This window comes from Phoca vitulina, unplaced genomic scaffold, assembly GCF_004348235.1.
Source record: "Phoca vitulina isolate PV1807 unplaced genomic scaffold, GSC_HSeal_1.0 scaffold11, whole genome shotgun sequence".
Classification (NCBI taxonomy): Eukaryota; Metazoa; Chordata; class Mammalia; order Carnivora; family Phocidae; genus Phoca; species Phoca vitulina.
Window position 1 is genome coordinate 39,045,610 of NW_022589714.1, and position 24,179 is coordinate 39,069,788.

The following is a 24,179-nucleotide window of genomic DNA, read 5'->3' on the forward strand; positions in this document are numbered from 1 at the left end:
CTCCAGGGAGCCTTCTTCCTGGACCAGTGGAGAACCTGCGGTTTTGCTCGGCCTTGCTCCCTGAATCTCCATCCCATTTGTGTGGCTCTTGGGGATTCAGAAAGTGGGTGTGTGTCCCCCTGCCGTCCCTCAGACTGAGCGGTCCCACCATTTCCTCAGGGCAGGGGGTAGAGACGGCGCTGAGAGGGGGTGCCAGTGTGACCACCGCAGGCCCCTCCTGCCTGAGACTCCCCTCGAGTCTCCTGGGCCCATTCTCTCCTCTCCCTGGAGAAACCGAGCTCCCACACCAGAAGTCTCTTGCCCAGGCACCTAAAAGGCCCTCCAGATCCAGAGCAGGGTGCTCCTCGGTCCCCAGCCCACGTGCCCAGCCAGGGCAGCAGCGCAAATCAGATACCTGCCTCAGAGCTTTTCTTTTCGTTTTTATTTTAAAGGAAAAAAAAAAAAAACCAGTGCAAAAACCCATTGTTCCAGTGTCAGCCATGCCCACCCCCCACCCCTACGTCACCTCCCTGGCTGGGGGCCTGTCGCTTCCTCCCACTCTGCAGCCCCTCCCCCTCATGCAACCCACAGGGGCTGGAGGCGCCACTTCCTGGAGTGCCAGGTCCCAGGGGGCCTTGGGGGGAGGAAAGAATGGGGGGGCAGCCCCTGATCTGCCTGTGCCACCCCCCCAGGTCTCCAGCCTCGGCACCAGGTACCCCTCTTGGCTCTCAATAAGCCTTTCCTGACCACACTACTAGCGTGGGGGGCACTGATCTGGGGGAACCCTGTCCGCACCCCTCTTTGCCCCGGGTCCGGCTCGGGGCTCTCCTCACTGAGGTTGGGGTTTCCCTCCCTCCCTCCATGGTGGGGGAGAGTGGTGAGATCCCCAGGTTTAAATACCTTAATGAAAGCAGGGGATGGGGGAGGAAGGGGCTTTAGACCTAATAAATTATTAGCGTTTTTTTTTTAGTGTCCATGGGGGTGCGGGTGAGGTGGGGGCAGGGCGTGGCCTCCAGGGCCCCTCCCTCCCCTTACTGGTGAATCTCATTCTCTATGAGGCTGTCCTCATAAGACTGGAAGTCTGTGTCCGTGAGGCCATCAGGCGGCATCAGCAGCTCCTCATCTTGGGACGAGGACAACGGGGGCTCGTCCCCTGAGCTCCCAGGACCCCCATCCCCGTCCCCGTCCACCTCTGAGTCCTGCAGCACCTGAGCGATGTATTTCTGAAGGGGGAAAGGAGTAGAGGGTGAGGGTGGACAGCTGTTCCTCATGGCGAGGGACTGACTAGGGAATCTCAGGGTCTCCAGGGAGCGGGACAGTGATCCTCCCCCCAGGGAGAGGTGGGCAGTCCCCTCAGTGAAGCCAGATCTCTCCCTGCCCCGGGAGCTGGCATGGGCTTCACTTTCTGGAGGACTAATGGGACCCCTGGCTTTGGACAGAGCCTCAATCAGAGGCTCCTCCCCACCCCTGGCCATGAATCAGGGTACTCACCGCAGATTTGGGGACAGCGGCAGCAGTGGGGGGCCGTCCATTGCTTCTGGGGTCCACGACATCTGTCTCCGTGTGCTCAATCTTGAGGGGTCCAGAATGAGTCAGGGAGTGGGGAGATGTCTTTGCCCTCAGCCACCATCATGACCCCACTCCTTCTTGACACCCTTGCTGCCCCTGCCCTCAGCTCCCATCCATCCCCCTGCTCCCCTGCACCCCCTTGAGCTTCGCCCTCAGCCATCCCCTGCCCCCCTTGCCCCACACCTTGTAGTTGTGGGCACTGAGGTATTTGAAGTGTCCGAAGCAGACGTGGCAGAGACAGATGACGATGGTGATGACCAGGACCACGAATGTGAACATGGACGTGGGGGCTAGGAACCCTGGTGGGGCGGGGGGCAAAGGATGGGGCTGCTACCTCTCCTCTGGGCACCCCCTCCCAGGGGCCTACCACCCGACTCTGGCTACCTTCTGAATGCAGTCCTGCACTCCTATGTGCTGTGGCCTGACCTGGCTTCGCCCAGGCTCCTTGCCTGTGGCCCTTGGCCATCACGGACCCTCCCACGGCCTGCTCTGCCTCGACTCGGGATGGAGGCCCTCCCCCCGCCGACCTTGCCACTCCCTGAGGTGTGTGTGGAGGTGGCCCTCACCCGTGCGCATGGTGGAGAAGAAGAGCAGCCAGAAGAGGCAGAGGATGGGTGCAGCCACCACCTGGTTCACAGCCCCTGAGTGGATCTTCTTGTCCAGCTTGGCCGGCAGGTAGGCGTAGTAGAGATTGTACCTGTCTACCAGGTGCTTCAGCAGCATGTACATGAGCCCTGGGGGAAGCCACATGGGCCTGACCTCGGAACCAGTGGCACCGGACCTCTGTGTGTCCGTCACAGCTTGTCCTAGTCCTTCCAAGATGGCTGAAGGGCTGGCCTCCCTCCTCCTGCCCGAGCCCCCCAGGACAGGACAGAGCCCCGGGCCCATCACAGGATCACAGTGTCAGCTTCCTCAGCTTCCCCACCTCACTCCGCGGCCCCTCCCTGAAAATCCTACTGTTAGAAGTCCGTTCGTTTGAGTCAGTGAGCTTCGTCTTGAAACCCTTAGTGTTTTTTTCTACCCTGTCCCTACACAGATGAGTATAAATCAGGTGGGAAGGTCTGTTTTCCTGGGGGCTGAGGGAATGGGAGCTTTTGAAAGGACAAGGAGGTTAGTTTGGGAGTTTGGAGTCTTCAATAACCGGGAATGGTGGTTAAGGGGTTAGGATGTAACGAGGGGGAAAGCGGAGGGAACTAATAGGGTGACAGCTGTGGAGAAACTGCTAAATTTCAGAAGGAAGCGGGACGTGTCCAAGGCGCAGAGCTCAGCTACAGCGGGGTATCTCTGTGAGTGGCGAGAGCCCAACCCCACCCTGGAATCCAAAGGTCTTTCCTGAGCTTATGGGACTGTCTCCAAGTGTACCGGCGGACCCTGTGTAGGAGTGTGAGTGTGTGTGTGTGTGCGTGTGTGTGTGTGTGCGCGTGCACGAACACAGCTGTGGATATGTGATGTGTGTCCAAGTGCATCAGCTGAGCGAAGGCACTTGGTGTGGATGAGTATGGCCATGTTGGGGTGACTTTGCCCAGGGGCCCAGCACACCAGCTGGGGCCAGCCTGAGCTGAGATGGCTTTCCCCCTCCTCCCCCCCAGGCCGGGCCCCAGACTGAGGCAGGGACCGGGCGGGAGGCCCGAGGGGCCGGTCTCCCAGCCGGGGCCCTGTCCACTCAGGGCGGCCTGCCTTACTAGAGTGAAGCGGGTGAGGTCCTGGGTCCCCCCGAGCAGGGCCCAGGTCCCGGCGCGGCGGTGCCTACCGAAGGGCACGATGATGGGGCAGGTGATACTGTAGGTCATGACCACCGTGAAGACGCACATCATCCAGGCGTAGGCTGCGCCAAACTGGAACTCGTAGGCCTGATGCTGGGGGGGAGATGGGCAGGAGGGTGGCTCAGGGAGGGGAGGGACAGGCTAGAAGGGCGCAGGGCAGGTGGGAGGGGGCAGGGGGCCAGGAACGAAGCCATGGGGAAAAGAAACCCAATATCCAGGGTGGGGCAGGGCAAAGCAGATGGAAAGAGGGGCTGTGGCTGAGATGGAGATCAGGGTGGGTACAGTGATGGGCCATGGGTTGGGGAGGACCTTTGAGAGATCAGGGGCTGGCAGGTGGGTAGGCCTGGGGGTGGGATGCCCAGAGCCCTCGTGTGGGGTTAGGGCACAGAGACCCTAGGTCTAGGGACCCGGACCTCCCCCAACTCCCATCGGAACACTAGACTGTCAGGACTGGCAGGGTTATCTATGTTGATCCATCGCCGCACATATGGGAAAACTGAGGCTCCAGCTAGGAAGGGGATAGCCCAGGGCCACGGAACTGGGTCCCCCGAGTTCCAGCACCCCTGTGCCCCCACACCCTAGCACGGCTGCCGCTGTTTCAGGCTGGGCCCACCAGGGGGCGCTGCGCGGGCCGCTGCGGCCCCAGGCGGCCGTACCCGCTTCACGTTGCGCCTCTCGGCGGCAGAGCGCGCCAGGCAGAGCCGGATCATGTACATGAGCAGGCCTGGGATGCGCAGCAGGTCCATGGCGTTGCCGATAAAGGCTGAGGCAATGACGTAGTTCACGAAGAAAGCGCCGTTGTCGGGCAGGAACACGCACCTGCGGGCACCAAGTGCTCCAGCGCTGCCCCGCTCGGGCGGCCCCGCGGCTGCCTGCCCGCTGCCAGCACCACCTCGACCCCCGACGCGCCCTCCTTCATGCGGACACCCCAGCTCGGCTCGCAAGCACCCGTGCCCCAGCGCCCCCGGAGCGTGAACCCCCGGGGCAGATGCCAGGGTGTCCACAGACAGCTCCAACACCGTCAGTGTGAGTGGATCCGACCTGAGAGTGTGAGCCCAGAGGTGCCCCGAGAACTCGTGCCCTATAAAGACCCATGGAGGGCGCTCCAAACCCCTAAGGCCACCAGTGTTCAGGGGATGACTGCCTGAGATCCCCACAAAGCCCGTGAGACCCTCAAAGACCCCTAAGAGTGTGCGCCCTAAGATTACCCAGAAAGGACCCCCTTACACCTTAAATTAAGCCACAGTTACCCCCAGAGTGTGAGCCTCAGACACCTCCAGAACGCAAGCTCCACAGACCCTTCCTCAAAGAGGAAGTGGGGAATCCAAGAACCTTTGGAATTCTTCGGGGTGGGGAACCCAAGAACCTTTGTCAATGCCCGTGACACGCCAAGTGTGAGCCCAGGATTTTTACAGATGGCTTAGAGCAAGACCCCTAGAGCTTGTGCCCACATACATAGCCACAGTACATGGCCCTCCATCCCCCCACCCCCAAACAGCCTCATAGGGCTTCCTAAAAAGGTACCCTGTAAGGAACTCCACGGTCACTCCTCTGGATAAGAGCCTGAAACTGCACAGGTTTTCCCATGACTTGTGCCCCATAAACACCCCAAGTACGAGCTCCAGAGTTCCCCATAAGTAGTCCAGAGTTGTGAGCCCAAGATTTCCATAGATACTTAAAAGTGTGGGCTCCAGGGACCTTCAGGGGTACCCCCAAATCACTCCCAAAGTATGACCAAGATCCGACTAGAGACGTCTCTCCAAACCTCCTGAGTACAACTTGACTCCTAGAGTTCGTCCCAGACACAAGCCCTACAGGCTGTCACAGAGATGCCCCAGTGTGGGTCCCAAAGCCCCAAATATACCTTGACGGTGACCTCTACATGGGTTCCCAGAGAATAAGCCCCAACACACACCCCAGGGACATCTCCCATGTCTATACCTGAGCACTGTGGTGTAATCTTGGGGATGACCCTGCCACGCCATGTGAGCTCCCCCCACCACCACCTCCAGTGTGTCTCAGACATACCCACCCCCGCCCTCTGGGCTCTTTCCCTGGGGGCCCAGGTCACTCACTCAAACCGAATAGCTGCCTCAGCCAAGAATTTCTTGTCGAAGAGCCAGCGGAAGAAGAGGTCCAGGCTGGAGAGGAGGAGTGGAGAGGTGTGGTGGGGGGCTGGAATGGCCCAGAACACCAGGGAAGGAGGAGTCTAGTCCATGAGCCTCTGGGGACGCCCCCCAGCACCTCTGTAAGGGAAGTGGGAGCCTGAACTGCTCCCCTCATCCATCCTAGCCCCCCACCCCCCACCCCGGCTCCCGTCCCATCTTCTGTAACCCACCTGCTCAGTCCCAGCGAGGGCAGGAGCAGCACCATGAAGATGAGGAAGGTGTAGCACTTGTGCATGGTGGTCCTGTTCTCCCCAGAGCTGGGGCGGGGAGCACAGGGGCAGGGGTCAGGTGAACCAGCCCCCAGGCCTGCTCCCCCAGCCAGGATGGTATCTGCCGGGACGGGGGCCTCCCAGTGTGAGGATGCTGGCCAGCCTCCCTTCCCTGGCAGCTCTGGGACTGCCCGGGGCAGGGAGGCCGAAGGGGAAAGGGCTGCCCAGTAGGGACGGCCATACACCTAGGAGGGCCAGAGTGCAGGGCGTGTGAGGCGTCTCACCGTGTCCAGTGAGCTTCGAAGAAAGCCGAGTAGTAGACGATGGTGGGGAGCAGGGCCGAGAAGCACCACAGCAGCAGGGTGGGGAAGAACTGAGTGATGATGGGGTTCTGCAGCGGGGCACAGAGGGACGTTTCAGGCGGGGGCCGTCTGGCGGGCCCCCGTCTAGCTTGCTTTGCTTACCTGCCCCCTCCCCTGCTGAGCCCCAGGCCCCACGGCTCTTGGGGCCCCGTGGCAGAAGTCCAGATGTGCAGGGCGAGGGTGGGGGCCGGGCTCATGAGTACCACTGCAGGGTGAGTTACTCTAATAGTTAGCATTTGCGGAGTACCTCCTAAGTGCCAGGCACTGATCATGGGCTTTACATGTATGGATCCTCCCAACAATGCTATTAGCCCATTTTACAGATGAGCAAACTAAGGCAAAAAGAGTGTCAGCAGGTTACCCAGCTAGTCGAGCGGTGAGGGGGGGATGTGAACCCAGGCCGACTGGGTCTGGTGTATTTTGCTCTTATCACTCAGGAATTTTCAAACTGTCTAACTTGGGACTTTGAGGCTCCAAGGAGCTGGGCGAGGGAGGAGCTGGTGAAAATGACCCCTCACTCTATGGCCATCTGAGCAGCCTTGCTTTTCCACACTGGGGTTCACGTAAGAGTCCTTTTGATAAAGGCATCCGAATCCAAGTTCGGAAGCCAGTGCTCTATTCCGAACCTCTGTTCTTGTATTGGCGAGATGGGATGAGGAGAAGGGGGCTTGTCTGAGGTCACACGGTCAGTTAAAACTGGCCGTGGGCTCGCTCTCTTCCCTGGTGTCTCTCTAGGTGCATGCAACCCCAGGGGTGGTGTCGCGAGGGGGAAGGTGGCAGGGAGCCCAAGAGACATTCCCAGAGGGCTCTGCAGCCCTTAGTCGTGGGGGAGTTGTTGGTAGGGCTGGCCTGGGAAAGCAGAACCGGAGCTAGCCGCGCCAGAGGGCGTTCTGGCCCCCCCCTGAAGAGGGACTCGAGGCCTGGTATCTGTGTCTCACAACTCGGCATGGAGGGGGCGGGGTGGGGCCCGGGCCTCACATTGAGGTACTCCACAGGCTTGGTGACGTTGAACTTGTCCATAGTGGTGATGATGATGGCCGGAGTGGTGAGGAAGAAGAGGAGGATGAAGAGGACAACATTGATGACCAGGCAGCGCAGCCACCAGATGAAGCCTCGGATGGAGAGGTGCTCCCTGGGAAGGCAGGGGAGAGGGTCGTTCTGGGGACACCCCGGACCTCCCGCTCCTCCTGTCCTCCACTGGAGCCACCAGGCCCTGCGAAGCCTGCCCCGGCCGCCGCGCTGTGCTCACCAGTAGATGTTCTGGGGGTCGGGGGCGTAAGACACGGTCCAGTTGGAGATGTGCAGGGACTCGCTGCAGGACGAGGCGCGCGGCTCCCCACGGCAGGTGCAGCCCTGGCACTTACACACATTGAAGTCCTTCAGGATGCTGGGGGAGGGGCACTGGTTACTGACACCGGCCGGCCATGAGCGCGGGGACCCGGGAGCTCCCGCTGGTCCCTGGGAGACAAGGACGGGGATGGGCAGGCAGGGCAGGGGCTCACATGGCAGTGATGGTCTCATTGTGGAAGGTGACAAAGGCCATGCCAAGAGGCTTCTCGTTCACCTTCTCCTTCTCCCGCTTATAGTCCTCCTTCAGCTTCTGCTCCAGCTTCGTGTAGTACTCGATGGCCTCCACCTGCAGAGGGCAAGTGAGTGGCGGGGGGGGCTCTGGTCAGAGAGCCAGGCCGCTCCCCAGCACACCTGGCGGCACGGACCTGGGGCTTACTCCAGGCTGGGCGCTGCTGTAGGCTTTCTACGTGCTAACTTGTGTAAGCCTCATGACAGTCCCGAGGCAGGTACCATTAGTTCCATCTTATAGAGGAGGAAACTGAGGCACAGAGCAGGCGAGAAACTCGCTGAAAGCCACAGAGCCACTAAATACAGCACAATGCTGTTCTCTTGGCTGACCCCTACTGATTTGGGCTTTGCAAACTTGGTTACTGCAGGGATGGGGACGAACCCAAGAGGGGAACTGGGGCTTCGAGGACTGTAGGACCAGGTGGGGACCTGAGGGCGGGGCTGCACCCTGCTCCCAGTCCTGGCTGCCCCCCAATCCTGGCACGGCCTTGCCTGCTCTGGGAGTCTGTTTACCTTTGGTTAGTTATGTGCAAGACCCATTTGTGTGCGTGTTCCCAGGGTCACGGGACCCGGGCCTGGAATGTGTCCATCTTTACTGTGACGGGTCTTCCCGGGATCTGTCCACCTCTTCCCCATACCCAGCAGGAGCTCTGGGGGCCTGGCGTCACCTCGTACCTGCTCACAGCCTCGCACCACGCAGCAGCAGAGGTGACCGCAGGGCTTGGGGTTGATCATGGTGGGGACATTCTCCTTGCTCTGGAGGTTTGTGAAATAGAGCTTCCCCCGCTCGGCCTTCTTCCTGTGAGACCCAGGTGCCTGGTCACCCGCCGGCCCCGCTGGGGCCAGGAATGGCTGGGAGGGTGGGTAGGGAGCTCAGCTCAGGGGTCATCTAAGTCCACTCCCTAAGGACAGGCATGAGCTTACTCTTGGATCTGCTTAGAAAGCATGGTTCAGATATTCAAGGGTCTTCCCACCCACCCCCTGAGGGCCAGAAATTCTTCCTATGGTTTGGCCTAAGTTTCTTATACTGCAGCTGAAGAAGGGTATGTCCTCAGATGGGGTGGGGATGGTGGACCCCTTTCCTCTCGCAACGAACTCTAACCTCTAAGCCTTGCTCTTTCCAGAGCTGAACTGACAGGCACTCCAGGGGTTGAATTAAAATCAAATGCCCTGGGAAACATCTGGAAGGGGAGCCAGATTCCCATGAGGCAGCCAAGATGCCTTCCGCAATAGGCAGGGGCCCCTCCCGTGTCATCCCCCCCATTACCTCTCAGCATCGAGGAACATAAGGCGAGCCACATTGTAACACGGGCGAGCTTCAAGAACCGTGCAGTTGGGATAGGCCTCCCTGAAACACAGTCCACCATGATCTTCTGCGGGGACCTGCCCACCTGCCCCCACCCTGCAGCCATGACCCCATCACCTTTAAGACAACACACCCCGAATTCAAGCTCCTTCTGTCTGGTCTACAAAAATGGGAGTTCCATAAGAGTAAATCTTTGAAATTCCTCCCCATGTTCATGTGAGCAGCAGGAAGCATGAAGGCTCGGGGGCCTTGTGCACACCGCGATGAGCCAGGATGTGACAGTACACCTGCGTGGCTGGCGCCAGGGAGGCCACAGCTGTGGCCTGATTCATGTCCAGAGCTCGAACTGGCAGCTGAGAGAAACTGTTTCTACTCATGGGCTGTTCTCTTAATCCTGTTTCCAGAATACCTGGTTATAGTTCAACACTTAGCCTTGACCATGAACTGACCCCAGCCAACCCACAGCCCAGTCTACAGAACGATCCCCGCCCCGAGACTGACCAGAGATGGATCCTGAACCCTGACCTGAAACTGACCCTTTACTGGGATCCAAACTCACCCATAACCCAGATCCAAGACTGACTTTCTAACCCTGACCCGGGATTGACCTTAACCTTGCTTTGAAACTGAGCAGAGAGAGACTGTGACTCTCAGTCCTGGTACCTGGGGCACTCAAGGGGTGCTTGCTCATGGAGGAAGAAGCAGTTCTTTCTTACTTCTCATCACACACTGCTCCCTGCTCCCTAATCTAGACTGAGCCCCGTCTTTTAAAAAAACTTTTTAGGGAAGCCCGGGTGGCTCAGTCGTTAAGCGTCTGCCTTCGGCTCAGGGCTCCCTGCTCAGCAGGAAGCCTGCTTCTCCCTCTCCCACTCCCCCTGCTTATGTTCCCTCTCTCACTGTGTCTCTCTCTCTGTCAAATAAATAAATCTTTAAAAAACAAAACAAAACAAAAAACTTTTTAATGAAGAACCACCAAGGGTTAAAGGTGCACAAGATCTGGGTCTAAAGTATCAAGATGGATGGTGCAATCCACGAGAATCTGGAAACTTAAATCTGGGATGGGGTCCTTGAAATGTTCTGCAGACCTTTCCCCAGACACCGTGTTGCTCCAACTATTTTAGGGCTCTTTCTTGGAAGGGCCTTCAGCCCTGTGGCAGGCTAAGTCCTCATTCTCACCCAACTCATCTCTAACCCCCTAATCCCCACCACACAGGCTCTCTGATTTTACACACAGGAAATTCCCTAATTCTGCTGGGGTAGTCCCCTAATCCAGACAGACCACGGACCTGGATCACAAACCCTACTCCTCACCATACATCAGGCCTGGGCCAACAGCTTAGACATAGTAGGTGCTCAATAAACACGTGCTGAACGAATGGATCCATGAGATGGTCATTCCCTCATGCTCACCTCCTTGATCCCCCAAACCCCAATTAGGACCACAGTCTCCCCCACTCCTGCTTAAAGGCTGACCACTAATTTTAATCACAGTCTGCTTCCTAAACAAAACCACAGGCTGACCCCTGAAACAGACAACCTGAACCACGAGCTCCCCACGGACACATCAGGTCTGGTATGAAGCACACAGTAGGTGTACAACAGACGAGTGCTGAGTGGATGCCTGGTTCACAGGGTTCACTTCCTCACTGCAGGCAGGGCCCTGTCAGAGTCCCCCGGCCCACCCTACTGGAAACAGCACCCCTTCCTGACTCCTTCACGCCATTCCTCTCCCTGCTTTGGTTTTCTTCTCGGCACCTACCCCTGCTTGACAAGGTGTCTATTACTAGTTCATTTATTTATTACCTGCCTCGCCCACCAGAATGGGAGCAGGTGAGGGCAGAGGCTTCTTACTTTTCTTTGTTTGTTTGTTTACTGCTGAAACCCCAGCTCCTTCTCCAGCACAGGCACATGGCAGGTACTCAATAAGTATTTGTTATTAAAGGCTTACCAGTCCAAGCTGACAGCTGATTCCAACAGGACGGTAATATTAAGATGTCACCTAATTCTGAGCACACACGGTCCTTAATCCTGACCCAGACTGCCCCCTAATGCCAATCACAGCTTGGACTCCAGATAGGATCCCTAAGTCGCTCTCGTACTGACTGAGGATGATCTAATTTTGACTGCTGTTCTGTAACTTCTGGGAGGGCAGGGCCTGTTTCTAATTTGTGTATGCTTGGAGTGTAGGTGACAAGACACGCATGTTGACTGAATGAGTACCCATCCGCTATCGCTGATCGCAAACCACTCACTGGCCTGCAACAAAGGGGTCTGCAATCTGACCCTGACTAGACACTGCCTCGCCATCCTGTTCTGACCCAGGACGACTGACTTCTGATCCAGGCCAACTGACGGTGGATCGAGACCTCGCGAAGTCCTGATCCTGACCACCAAGGTCCCTTATCAGGCCACTGGCTAACTCCTAATTCTGGCCACAGACCGACCTCAGACCAAAACTCTGATCAGACCCTCACTGGCTCCTAAGGCTCACTTCCACCGTGCGAACCCCTGAGAGCTCGATGATCTTTCGTTCATTTCTGTGGGCCCAAGACCCACCGCAGTGACTTCGGCCTAATATCATCCGAGAAAGTCTGCTGAGGGTACAGATGAACGTGTGACAGGATCCCTAATCCTGTACACACACCTGGCCCGCCTGGACGTGTACATCCCCCGCTCCACAAGCCAGAACTCCAGAGCTAGGAAAGAGCCTCGGCGAACACGCGCGCCTGGGCTCCCTCAGGATCTGCTGACAGCCAGTCTGCACACAAACCCCAGATGTCACACAAAAGTTTGAAGCCACACACCTCAAAGGGCCCATGGACCCCAGGTCAACAACGCATGACCCAGTTCAAGCTGGGAGGAGGTGGGGTGGGGGAGGGGGGATAGGACCACACTTTTCTCACTTTTCAAGTATTTCTTGTATTTCCCCTGTTCTTGCGGGGGCCTCTCACCCAGCCCAAGTGCTGGAATGCCCTGGACTCACGTCATTCTTCCGTGGTCTCACCTCCGTGGTCTCACCTCCACCCCCACGTCAGCCCCAGACCTCAGTGGGAGGTGTGAGAAGTCTGAGGGCTGAATGGCAAAGAAGGGCCCACAGGACCTGGGGTTGGGGGAGGCGTGGCCACTCACTCAAAATGCTTCTTGATCTTTTCTGACTCTGCATATTTGGAGATTCCATTGATGAAGAGAGTCCGCTTCACCTGGGGTGAGAGGGGGGTGGGTCTGCCTTCCGGAGGAGGAGGCTCGAGAATATGCCAGAAGGGTGTGGGGAACAGGGAGCTGAACAGGTGGGAGGAGGCCTTAGGGATAAGCCAGGTCCCAGGGAAAGCAGGGGGAGGGTATCTAATTGAAATCAGGCAGCGAGCTTAATGAAAGAGCCACCTGGCCCCTTGCTCCCAAGGGGGTCATCAAGGGGAAGGGGGGACGACTCCCTGACCCTCAGGCCGTAAGAGCCCGGCACAGTGGCTGGCCTGGTGATGAATGCAGACAGCGCATGTCACTACCACAGCATCACCACGGCTGTTTCCTGAGGGCCAGGCACAGCACGGGTGCTTTCCACGGGTCGAGTCACTTCACCTTCCCACCGACCTCAGGAAGGTTCTGTTGTCCCATTTTATAGATGAGGAAGCTGAGGCTTGGGGAGGTGACTTAACGTGCAAGATAGGGGCTCTTGAGCTGCTGGGCCAGGATCGGAACCCAGGTGGCCCCACCCTGGTGTGGACACCCCTTAGGGCCCAGGCAAGCGAGGCCCGGAGGGAAGGCAAGAGGCTGGGAACGGGGTAGGCCGGGGCTCTGCTCTGCTCACCAGGTCGTCCTCCTTGTAGCGCATCTTGGAGGTGTGTCTACGCATGCTGTAGACGGTGAGCAGCAGGTACAGGAAGGCGAAGGAGGTGTGCAACCATAGCAGGTTGTTCCTAGGTGGGGCAGAGGGGTATGTGGAGCCACTGGGGGCAGGAACGCACTCAGATAACCCCCAACCTCCCGCTGTGAATTCAGCCCCTGGTACAGGGCCCCTCTCCTGCCACGGGTCTTCTGGCACTGACCCCTTCGCAGGGCAGGCCCCACACTCCACGTTGTCCAGGCCCCAAGATTATCCCACTGCAGCTGAAATGTCCCCAAGAGGTCATCTCTTGGGGCGCCTCGGTGGCTCAGACTGTTAAGTGTCTGCCTTCGGCTCAGGTCATGGTTCCAGGGTCCTGGGATTGAGCCCCACATCGGTCTCCTTGCTGAGCAGGGAGCCTGCTTCTCCCTCTCCCTCTGCCTGCTGCTCCCCCTGCTTGTACTCTCTCTCTCTCTCTCCCCCTCTGTCAAATAAATAAAATCTTAAAAAAAAAAAAAAAAAAGAGCCCCTCCTCCCCCCGCCCTCCCCCCTGGCTACACCCCCCCCCCCCCCCCAGTTGCCTGCTGCCATTTTTCCCTGGCCTGCGGTCACACAGCTGCTTCTGGATCTGGTCATCCCCGGGGATCCCCAGCAGACATCCACCTCCTCTGTCTCCAGCCCAAGTCCTCAGGGCCCCGCAGCCTCTGGTGCGGCCTCAGCCACCCCTACCCCAGTGCTCCCCTTGCACCCCTCCCCGCTAAACGGCTAGACTCCAGTACAGACCCTGACCTCCCTGACCGGCTTCCCCACCTTACCCTGATTTCAGGTTGGCAATGGTGGTTCTCCCGAAGCTGTAGGCATTGTTCTCTGGGTGGGGGGGGCAGGGAGAGGGAGAGGACGGTGCTGGGGTCAGGACCTACGTCCTCCCGCCCCCGCTCCTCCCCTCCCGGCCCCCCCATCCTCGTCCGCACTGACCCAGCAGGTCCCCTGAGAAGTTGACAGGCAGCACGATGCCCACAGACAGGACGCCCACGACGACCAGCAGCCCGATGATGTGCCGCTGGAAGGACAGGTAGTGCACAGCGTCGCCCCCACATTTGTCCCGGATCTCATCATCCCTGCAGGCGTGGGGCGGCCGGGCACGCCAGTGAGGACTGGGGGGGGGGGGGGGGGCACGGCTTGCCTGCCCGGCCCGCCCGCCCCCACCCCATGTCCACCCTAACCCCGGCCCGGTCTGGCAGCACTACGGGGGTGGGGTGGGGTGGGGTCTCCCCTATTTTCTGGGAGGGGAGGGGTGAGCACGGGAGAGGGAAGGGGAGGCAAAGGAAAAGAGGACAGAGAGAGGAAGGGGACAGAGGGGCCAAGGGGAAGGCCGCAGAGAGAGGAAGAAAGGGTGAGAAAGGTGGAGCAGAAGGGATATGGAAAGGGAGGGTGAGGAGGGAGAGAGGCAAGTTGACGGAAGAGTAGAAGCGGGAGGGAGGACCGGGGCTGGGGACGCAGTGGCGCCTTATGGGTGCGGGAGAAGCGCAGATGTGGTGCGCCGGGGGAGGGGCCCCGGGGGGGCCGGGGCGTGGGCAGTGGCGGTGCTGACCTGTCCTGCTGACCTGTCCAGGCCTCCTGCCTCTCTCAGCGCTCACTGCCTGCCGCAATCCCCCCCCCCCCCCCCCCCGCCGCCCCGCTGGCTGCACGAGGCTCTGAGGTGGGGGGCTCTAGCCCCTGCCACAGGGGCTCGGAGAGCTGCGGGCAGAGCGGGCCCACCAGGCAGGCGGGCACACAGGAGACTGTGGGGTAAGGTGAGGCCCAGCTCAGGGGACAACAGAGGCCGGGACCCCAGGGCCTGGCCTCCTGGAGTAGGGAGGAGGCTGCTGGCATGGCTGGGAGCACCAAGGCCCTCAGAGCTGCTGGCCTCTGGATTTTGTAGGGAAGTGACAGGTTCTGAAGCTTCTCTGTTTCTCTCTTTCCTTAGAGTCTGAAGACTGTTCACTTACTTTATCCTGAAGATGGCTGTCAGCCAGGAACAGAAACCCTGCGGGGACAGAGGGCCATCAGTTGGGAGTCCCCACCCCACCAACCTGAACCTCCCTTCCCCCTTGAATCCTACCCACCCCATTCTCGTGATCACCTCTGGGCTGTGGCCCACCTTGGCACAACTGCCACAACCCCCCAAAGAAAGCACACCCCAGAGGGGGAGAGGGAAGGTGCCAGCCCTCAAAGAAGAAAAGGACTAAGGCCAAACTGGGCTATCTGTGGATGCTCATGCCCAGAGCTGTAGATCCCTGCAAAGAGCCAATGGGGCAGTGCAACCAGGGGAAGGCCTGAAGCTGTGTGGGTCAGGGTAGGGATGGGTGGGATTCAGGGTTCTAGCAAGGGCAGTGGGAACCTCCAGACCTGTAGCTAACAAGAGTCTGCAACATGGCTGCCAACGGCAGAGGGGCGGGCCAAACTGCGCGAGTTCCTGCCGCCTTTCTTCCAGCACACCCCAGAAGGACCAGACCCTGGGTCCCTGTGAGCTGCAATCTCCTACCCTCAAGCTCCCAGGCCTGCCTTCAGACAGAGACTCACCCCACTGACAGCAGGCTGGGGACATACGGGGGAGGGCTAGGCAGAGAGAACCCTCCCCCACCTTCCTTCTAGCAGAAGGGCCAGGCTTAACCCAGGATCGGGGAGAGAGGTGCCTTCCAGCTAAGATGCAGGACTGCTACCTGTTGCCAACATCACCTGAGTCTAGGGACCATCTGGACACCTCTGGGCGGGCAGGGGTGATACCTTTGCTTTGCCACTTACCAGAGTGAGTCCAACTCAGGAGGCTGACTGGCTTCTTCTACTATGGCTGCTACAAGAGCTGCTGTCCCCAGGGCCCCCAGCCCAAGCTGGACAGACCAGGGCCATCCCAGGGCCTAAAGATTAGAGTTCTGTCCAGGACCCTCACGCTGGCAGAACGACAGGGGCCAGGCAGGTAATGCCAGACTGCTGGGCCTGACGTGAATGAGGGTCTGGGGACTGCTGTGAATCACCACGTACTTGCCTTGTCTATAGGGGCCTCTGCCACTCAGCTCCAATCCGCAACTGGCCCCACCCAGCCAGGGGTCACCAGCCTGCAATCTCTGAGCAACACAACGAATTCTATGTTTTGCTCGATGGGCCAGAAAGGCCTGTTGTTACTTCTAAAACCCTGCCTAAGGAAAAAGGGGTCCTTGGGATTAATCGGTGGAGACAGGCACAGAGTTCTACGTGGGACAAAGTCTGGAATTCGTGATGTTAGGTTGGTGCTAGCTTGGGGGTTAGCATGCAGTACAGAGCCAGGAGTTCCAGGTCGGGGTGGCTTTCCTGCGGCTCTTAGACAGGCGTTCCCTTGCTGCGGAGAAGGTCACATTCCATAGGTCCCTGACTCTGTACCACTGGAGGCTAAGGCTGCTGAGCCCCCAGTGCTGGAGGAGGAGCAGGGAGCTAACAGGTCTGGGGAAGGGCACTCACATTGTCTCTTTGGTCAAAGTCGACGGAGCTGGAGACAGACGTGAGACGCTCATACCGGTCATGACTGTCCCCGTGCATAGCTGAGGCCACACTGGGAGTGGGGAGGTGAGAGATCAGAGAGCCTGGTGAGTCTGAGCTCCTGGGGAGCAGGGTTGAATTGGGGGGCTCCCACTCCAGAGCTCCAGGGGCTAGACAAGGCACAGAAAGCGCAGAGGCTGAAGCGGGGAGGGATGACTGCCTTCCTCCTGCCTCCCTTAAACTCGCCTCTTTCCTTCAGGAGGCCTGGGGGGCACCAGTGCAGGGCAGTGAGGGAAAGGAGGAGGGTGTCTTCAGCGTTACCCCCTGGAGGCTGAAGTAAGAACGTGAGCAGGCCCTGCAGTTCTGGAGCTGACCAGCAGGGGACGGGATGGGGGGCAAGAGAGCCAATGTTATGCACAGGGCAACGGGGAGCTGAAGGAAAGGATGGACTAGGAGAGCCCCAGGAGGGCTGCGGGTATCGGGGGCTGAGGGTTGTCCCCCAGGTGGGCCCCCCCTTCCCCTTTCCCTGACCCCAGCAGCTTCCGCAACTCCACCGCCAGTCCTATAGACAGAGACCAATGATGTGACCTCAAAGGCCAGACTCGGGGCTCCGTGGGAGGCCTCCCTCCCAGGCCTCCCGAAGGGCTGAGCAGGGAACCCTGAAATATGAAGAACTAGTTGTTAGGGGACGGCAAGCCACTGGTGACACCCAATCTTGTCTCTGTGACCAACAGGTGAGCGTACTGTAAGTTTCCGGGAGGACGGCCCCTCCAGCCCAGCCACCAAGAGGGCAGGGCACACAGGGAGGGGCTTCTCCCAGGCTGAAAGCCATAGTGGGGGATGGAGGGGTGAGGCAGAGACAAGTTGGGGAGCCCCCTGCTCTGCAAAGCACACCGCCTGCGTTAATCCGAAACATGAGCCTGCAGAGGAGAAAACTGCAAAGAGAAACCAGTAACTTGGCAGGAAGAGAAGAGAAGCATGAGAGAAGAAAAGAGAGAGCTGGTTTGGTGGGGATGAGGGGGCAGGTGCCCCACATACTATTCCTGTTCCACTCGCTCCCTCTCCTGCCACCGCCGTCGCCTGGGGAACAGAGAACAGACAGGGTTAATGGCGGAGGGGCAGCAGGGGGGGTCCCCGGGGACTGGCAAAGGACGGAAGCCCATGCCCTCATGTCCCCCATGTCCGCTCTGGGACTGGTCCCTCTTCATCCTCCCAACAAAGGCGGATGAGAGAGGGCTGGCTCTTTCTTACCCCCAAGGAGTGAGTGAGTGAGTGTGTGTGTGTATACAGGTAAGGGAGAGTCCCAAAGCCTTACCTGTCTGCATCTGTCACCAAAGCCAGCCGCCCGTAGTCCCAAGCCACCTTCCGGAGGATGGAGAACAAGAACAGCAGTGCCTGAGGGCAGAAGGAATGGTTGGCAGGTGGACAGACTGCCCACACACTGGACTAGCCAGGAGGGCAGGGGCGGAGGGGCCGGGATGACCTTGGCTCAGGTGAACCGTGGGAGGCTAGGCTCAGGCTGGGTGATGCAGACCCCTCCCACAGATAAGCCTGGGGAGTCAGAGTCAGGTGGAGGAGAGGTTAGGGCTGCGGGCGTCAGCTAGCTATGTACAGGGTGTGGATGCCAAGTGGGGGGGGGGTCGTGTGTGGGCACTCACAAGGAAGCACATAAAGTCAAGAGCCAGCACGGTGGGGACGCCCCCAAAGGGCAGGCCCTGCAGGACGGTGCTGCGGATTCGGGCGCTGTAGCAGTAGTCCTTGGGATTGCTGTTGTTGAGGGCCGTGGTGCCCAGAGTGGCCAGAAGGAAGGGCAGCATGGCTGCTACTGCCGCATGGTCCTCCTGGGCAGAGAGCACAGTGATCAGCGGGGCTTGTTCCTGATGCCCTGCATGGCTCCCAGCCTGAGCACGGGGAGAGGGAGTGAGGGCAGATCATCCGGCAGCCTGGGTGGGTGGAAGCACTGGCTTTCTGAGATAAGGGCCTGGGGAGGGTAGGGTTGAGTCACATGGATTTACCTTCATTGGCTGTAAGGCTGCGACCCCACCCTGGGCCTGGGGAACTTGGCCCAGATCTGGACTGGGGAGACTGGTTTTTCTAAGCTGGAAGTTGTGAGTCTCTAACGTCTGCCTCCCACCACCTCCATATACACAAACACTCTACACACACACACACACACACACACACACACTCACATGCTTGCTTTCTCTCTCTGTCTCTGGAAACTGAGTATGAGGGAAGATGGGGAGGTCGTAGGCCTGAGGATTCAAGGCTGAGAGGTGGGGTCTGGAGGCCAGGGGAGGATGGGTCAGGAGCCAGCTAGCTCATCCTGATCTTCTCTTCCTACCTCTTAGAAAAATGGCGTGGTTTCATTGGCTTAGAGTTTTCAACTCTGTTAATCACCTTCTCAATACAATTGGCTTAAAAAAAAAAAAAGAAAAAGATAAAGAAAAAGATGTTCAGCTTTAGAGCTGGTCCTCTGTGCTCAGAGTAGGGACCTGAGGATGGGGTCAGAGTGGGAAGTCACTTAAAAAGTAGGACTTCCGGGTTTGTGTTATCGGCCTGGTCCCAGTCACTACTGCTTGCTCTCATTCCTTTTCCCCTGCCTTGGAAGCAGCTACACCCTTCTCCCCTCCAGCTTCCTCACCTCTCCAATTATCTCAGTGCAGGGGTCACCTGAGTGGTGTGAGGACTACAACTCCCAGAGTGCCCTGCTCCTGCCTCCGGAGTAGGGCAGGCTGGGAATGCCAGGCCCTCCAGCTTTTCTATTGGCAAAGGAAGAGAGAGAGTGGGCGGGGGCCTCTCAGCCTGCCCAAGCCCCCTGCAGCCAGGGTACTACCCTCCAGCCCTGATCCCCACCACTGCGGGGTTGTCCAGCCTTCTGTGGACCTGGAGGATGGGGCGGGGGAGGAGGAGGGAAGGGGCAGCCAGCCCGGATACCTGGGTTCTGGGAGTGCCTGGGGACGAAGCCTAGCAGGGCCCTGGGGAGGCTCCTAGGGTGGAGGAGAAGTGTGGCCGTGGCACTGCTGCCCCACCTGCGTCCTACTGGGGGGCCCCTGGAGGCCCCTTCTGCTGACAACACTGAAACTCTGCCTTGGGGGGGGGGCTCCCCAGGGAAGAGAGGAAACCAGACAAAGAGAGAGAACAACAAACCTAGAACCGGTGACAATAACTCTGGGAGCAAGCATCCTCCAGCCTCCTGGGTGGACTCAGAGGGTTTCTCCTGCCCACTGATCCCTGGTTTTCCCCAGCCTCTTCCTAACACTTAAATTACAGGACAAGAGGCACCAGCTCTCAGATGGAGGGGGGAGTTGTATGTTTCACTTGGTCCCAGGGAGTTTCTGAAAAGCCTGTGTTAGGAAGGCTAAGGTAGGACCTGCCTGGTGTGTTATGCCTCCCTCTTCTGTTCCAGCTCAAGTTGCCTTAAAAGAAAACCCCAAACCAAAAAACCCCGAAAACCCCATTAATTCAGTGATTGCAACAGGCACCACTTACCAAGTGCTCACTGTTTCAAGAATAATACATACATGATTTCATTTAACCCTCGACAATCCTGAGTTGGATATTATTGCCATTTTAAGATAAGGGCACAGGAGCTCAGAGAGGTTAAGTAACTTTTCCTAAGTCACACTGCTAATAAAACGATGGGGTTCAAACCTAGGTCAACCTCTTTCTAAAGCTAGAACACTGTTCAGGGCATCACGCTCTTCTGATGTGCCTAGAACAGGACTCCGCAGAACATGGAAGTTTTGTACATGCTCATTAAATGTTCTCCGGCTAGAAAACACCAGAGCACTGTGGGAATATGTATGTTCAGGTGTGCAGACATGTGTTGATGTGTCTGTGTGTGTGTGTGTGTGTGTGTGTGTGTGTGTAGGGGGAGGTAGGTGACTGGTCTCTAAGTTGGGGTGTGGGTGTGGGTGTGCCTGGGAGCCTGGGTATGTAAACATAAGGTGCATAGAACCCTGGGGCACCAGGGTTAAAGGGGAGGTTAAAGGTAGGCAGAGGTAGCTTGGGTGTGCGGTAGTTGGGGGCCCTCTGCAGGAGCACCTCCCCCCTTAACTCCCTACTCCAGTGAACTCCAACAATCAAGACAGCCTGTCTCTCTCCCTAACTCCAAGGCTCCACCAGGCCAGAATATAACGGGTACAGGGAGCCTGGGTGGTTCAGTCGGTTGGGCGTCTGCCTTCGGCTCAGGTCATGATCCCAGGGTCCTGAGATCGAGTCCTATGTCCCCATGTCAGGGAGCCCGCTTCTCCCTCTGCTCCCCCCCCCCCGCCTTGTGCTCTCTCTCAAATAAATAAAATCTTAAAAAAAAAACCAAAAACGAATGTAATGGGTACAAACCCCTGGAGGCCCCCCCCACCAGTCCTCTCCACACCGAAGGAAAGTGGAACATTCCGGGAGCTTTTACATTAAGGGGACCCTGTAGGGTGGGTGAAGGTCCAGGTAGATGCTTAGTAACTGAAATTACCACGTCCATCTGCTGCCTCCCAGTTTAGAGTCACAAAGCACTCTCCCCTCCACAAATGCATTGATCTTACATATCCCCCGCCCCGCACCCCCCCAAACCCAAGGAAGGCAGGGCAAACTTGCTGGATCAGATCACTATCCCCACTTTACAGGGGAGGAAGCAGGGACCCAGGGAGCAGAAGCAACTCACAAGAGGTCACAGGGCAGGTAAAGGGCGGAGCCAGGGCTGGTGGCTCTTTAGGCTGACTGGGTTCCTCTAAGCTCCAAATCGTGGGGGTGGGGTTGCTGGGCTGAACTTCACCTAGGGCAGCTACTCAAAGCTTTTAGTGAGAGCAGCTGGCTGGAGGGAAGAGACTGAGGCAGAATATTTGGGGGGAGGTGTTGGGGCGGGGCAGTTCATCCACTCAGCCAGCTGTATCCTGGAATTTTTCTAGTCTGACACTGAGGCTTCGGCCGCCAATGGGTAGAGGGTGGCGGAGGATTTTATTTCCAGCTATCTAAAGGTTGTTATTTTACCATTAAGAAGTGGCAGGGGTGGGGGAGTTATCAGTTAAAAAGTTTTTTCTTCCAGAGTCACTTGGGAAGATTTCTTCGTTTAGGGCCTGGGCTCCCAGGAAGGCGGTGTGGTCTGAAGAGAGGAGATGATGATGGAGCCCTGCCCTGCTATTATGTAACCCGGGCCTCAGTCTTCCAAACTGTAGCAAAGAGGTATCAATATCCTTGCTCCACCCCTCCCAACTTCACAGGGACAGGCAAAAAAGTATCCACGAGTGAGGATAAAAGCACTAGGAAAAGAATGCATTATCAAATATTCATTTTACTCTGATTTTGTGCCAGGCACTGTTCTAAGTGCTTTACACATGTTAACTTATTTACTCGCCATCCAGACCCTGAGAAGACACTGAGGTGCAGAGAGGGTACATAACTTGCCCAACGTCACACAGCCAGACTGTCATAAATCCAGATATGGACCCATGTAGCCTGGCTTAAGTATATGCTCTTGACCGCTGCATTTTGCTGCCCTGGCCCACAGAGGAGCCGCTTCCACTGGGGGCCTGGGAGTTGGGGGCTGGGGGCTGCCCGCTACAACTCTGGAGAAATGCCACATCCTATTGGTGTTTGCCCTCCTTCTTGCCTGTAGCTGCCAGACCCTCCACTCAGACCCTGGGCTTGTGATTTCAGATTCTGGGAGAAGTGTAGAGGACAGGTGACAGAGCCTGGGGGTTAAAAACTCAGGCTCTAGGATGAGACAGATCTGGCTACTGACCTGGGCAAATTTACTTCACCACCCTGGGCCTCAGGTTCTTCATCTGAAAATGGGAATAATCATTCAGTTGTGTGGTTGTTTTGAGAACTAAACAAGACGACTTATGTAAAGCTCTTAATAGGGTTCAAGGCACGTGATGGATTCTAAAAAAATTAGCTACTGTTATTAATAAAGTCTGGCATAAAAGGGTTGGTTTAGTGGAGGAAACTGGTAAAAATAAAAATAAAGGAAAACACACTTTAATGATAGAGCCCCTCAGTCAGGATGGGCTTCTTGTTTAGACCCAAGGGCTTATATGGCATTTGGGACTCTGCCACTAAGTGGCAGGGAGTGTCCCCAAACTCTTCAAACATACCCAATCCATCTGTAGCAGGCCGGAAAGGTGGGGGTACGGGAGGGTGATGCTATGCCAGGATGGGTCAGAAGTTCAGAGAAGAGAACCTATTATTGATCAACAACCAGGCAGCGTGCCAGGCTCTTTATCTGTGTTATCTATTTGATCCCCATGATAAATCATGTAAGGAGGTGGTAGTAAACACACTTTTCAATTAAAACTAAGGTTCAGACAGGTTAAGTAACTTGTCAAGGTCACACAGCTAAAAAATGGCAGAGCTGGAATTTGAACTGAGGTCTCTAAGATGCTGTTATCATTGGAGAGAACTTGTAGGATGTCCAAAAGGGGGTTAGCCTCCCCAGCTACCTTTAGCTACCCACCACCTGCCTTCTGCCTTGCCACATCCCCACCCACTCGCCCATAGGCCAAGACTGAGTTGGGTGAGCCAACAGCAGGCCCTAGCATGTGCCACCTGGAGCAAGCCAGGGCCTGGACCCTCTGGTGCCCTGGAGGACAGTCATGCTGCCAGCATACCAGGGCTGGAAGCCTGGTAGACACTCCACTCCTCTCCTCACAAGCTCCTGGGGGGCAAGACCGAGGGTCCATCCTTAAGAGGGGTTGGGCACAGCCTCATTCTTCCTGGGCCGACCCAGGGCTAGAGTGGTACTGGGTAGAGAAGCTGGGACTCTCCTGCCCCCCAGGGAAGTGGAGTGCTGAGCCGCCAGACCTCCCCCCAGAGGACCCAGGCAGGTGGCAGCACAGAGCCCCAAGGGCAGCGGGCCCCTCTGACCTCTCTCCACTTCCCAAGCGACCCTCTCTTCTGAGGAACAAGGCGCCAAATCTTTGGGACTGTCCTCCCTAGACAGTCAAGGAGGCCGGGAGGGACAAAGCGCGCCCCCTCCCCCCAACAGGGCCTTTGCCCCACTCCTGGTTCCGTGTCTGAATCCTCTCCCCACCGCACCCTCCAACGCAGGCCCGGGCGGCTCATGAATGAACTGCACTGTGTGGGGCGCAAGGAGAGGACACGCTCCTGGGGCCAGTCGCCTCCCCAGCCCGCGACCGGTCCCCAGACGGGCCGGGGGCAGCGGCCGGCTTCATGCCAGCACCCGCGAACCCTGCCCTTGTCCGAGCCCGAACCCCTGCCCCTGGTCGGCTTCTGGGGTACTAAGCCCCGGAAACAGGAGACAAGATAAAAGAGACCGAGGGCACTGGACTTGGCGACCCTGGAATCCAAAACTCGGGGGCGGGGGCGGCAGGTTCCCCACAGCGGCGGCGGGCTGATGAGGGCGCAGCTGGAACCCTGGAGGGGCGCGCGGGGGACGTGCACCTGGACCGGGCAGGTGGGAGAAGAGTGGCGCTAGGGGGCCGGGGGCGGGGGTCCCACCCCTCGGGATCTCCCCAGGGGTGGGGACAGGCGGCGGGGCACATCTGGACCCTCGGCAGGGTTCGGAGGACTCGCATTTGGCTCAAGATGGTGCGGGGTTGGGAGCAGCGCGCGGCACCACTAGGTCCCGCGGGCCCGGGCACCTCTGGGTCCCGCAGGAGGTTGAAGGGAGGGGACACGCAGCTGAGTCCGGGTTTTCCTTTGGGTGGTGGTAGGATCCTCAAAGAAAAGAGAAGGGGCTGGGGAAGGGTCGCGTACTCACCCCCAGGCGCAGACTCGGCTCCAGCTCGGAGCCCCGGGTTGGGGCGGGGCGGGGCTGGGGGAGGGGGAGGGGGAGTCGCTGGGCGGCTCGAGCTCCGGGCTCCTGCGGCGGCCGCGGCAGTCTGGGGGAGGGGGAACGGGAGGAGGGAGGGGGGGATGAGGAGGGGGCGGGGCCGCGCAGGTCCCACCCCCCCACGCCAGCACACGCAAGGCGCGC

The 24,179-nt window shown here is 58.3% G+C and overlaps 1 protein-coding gene across 2 annotated transcripts; it reads right to left on the reverse strand.

Annotated features, from left to right (window-relative positions):
• Positions 1–421: 421 nt before the first annotated feature.
• Positions 422–24,071, reverse strand: TMEM63B (transmembrane protein 63B). 2 transcript variants are annotated; one of them, XM_032409745.1, is made up of 24 exons: positions 23,964–24,071; positions 17,905–18,087; positions 17,562–17,641; positions 17,285–17,326; positions 16,229–16,319; positions 14,743–14,780; positions 13,730–13,872; positions 13,570–13,621; positions 12,740–12,848; positions 12,064–12,134; positions 8,896–8,976; positions 8,304–8,427; positions 7,553–7,686; positions 7,300–7,437; positions 7,029–7,182; positions 5,973–6,079; positions 5,650–5,736; positions 5,387–5,452; positions 3,968–4,130; positions 3,299–3,404; positions 2,115–2,282; positions 1,732–1,847; positions 1,471–1,551; positions 422–1,202 (listed from the first exon to the last, which is right to left on the reverse strand). In XM_032409745.1, exons 2-24 carry the CDS (start codon positions 18,061–18,063, stop codon positions 1,011–1,013), a joined length of 2,502 nt encoding a protein of 833 aa, XP_032265636.1. In that variant the 5' UTR covers positions 18,064–18,087; positions 23,964–24,071; the 3' UTR covers positions 422–1,010. The 2 variants fall into 2 exon arrangements, with proteins under 2 accessions (XP_032265636.1, XP_032265638.1); XM_032409747.1 differs by lacking the exon at positions 17,285–17,326.
• Between the last annotated feature and the right edge of the window lie 108 nt (positions 24,072–24,179).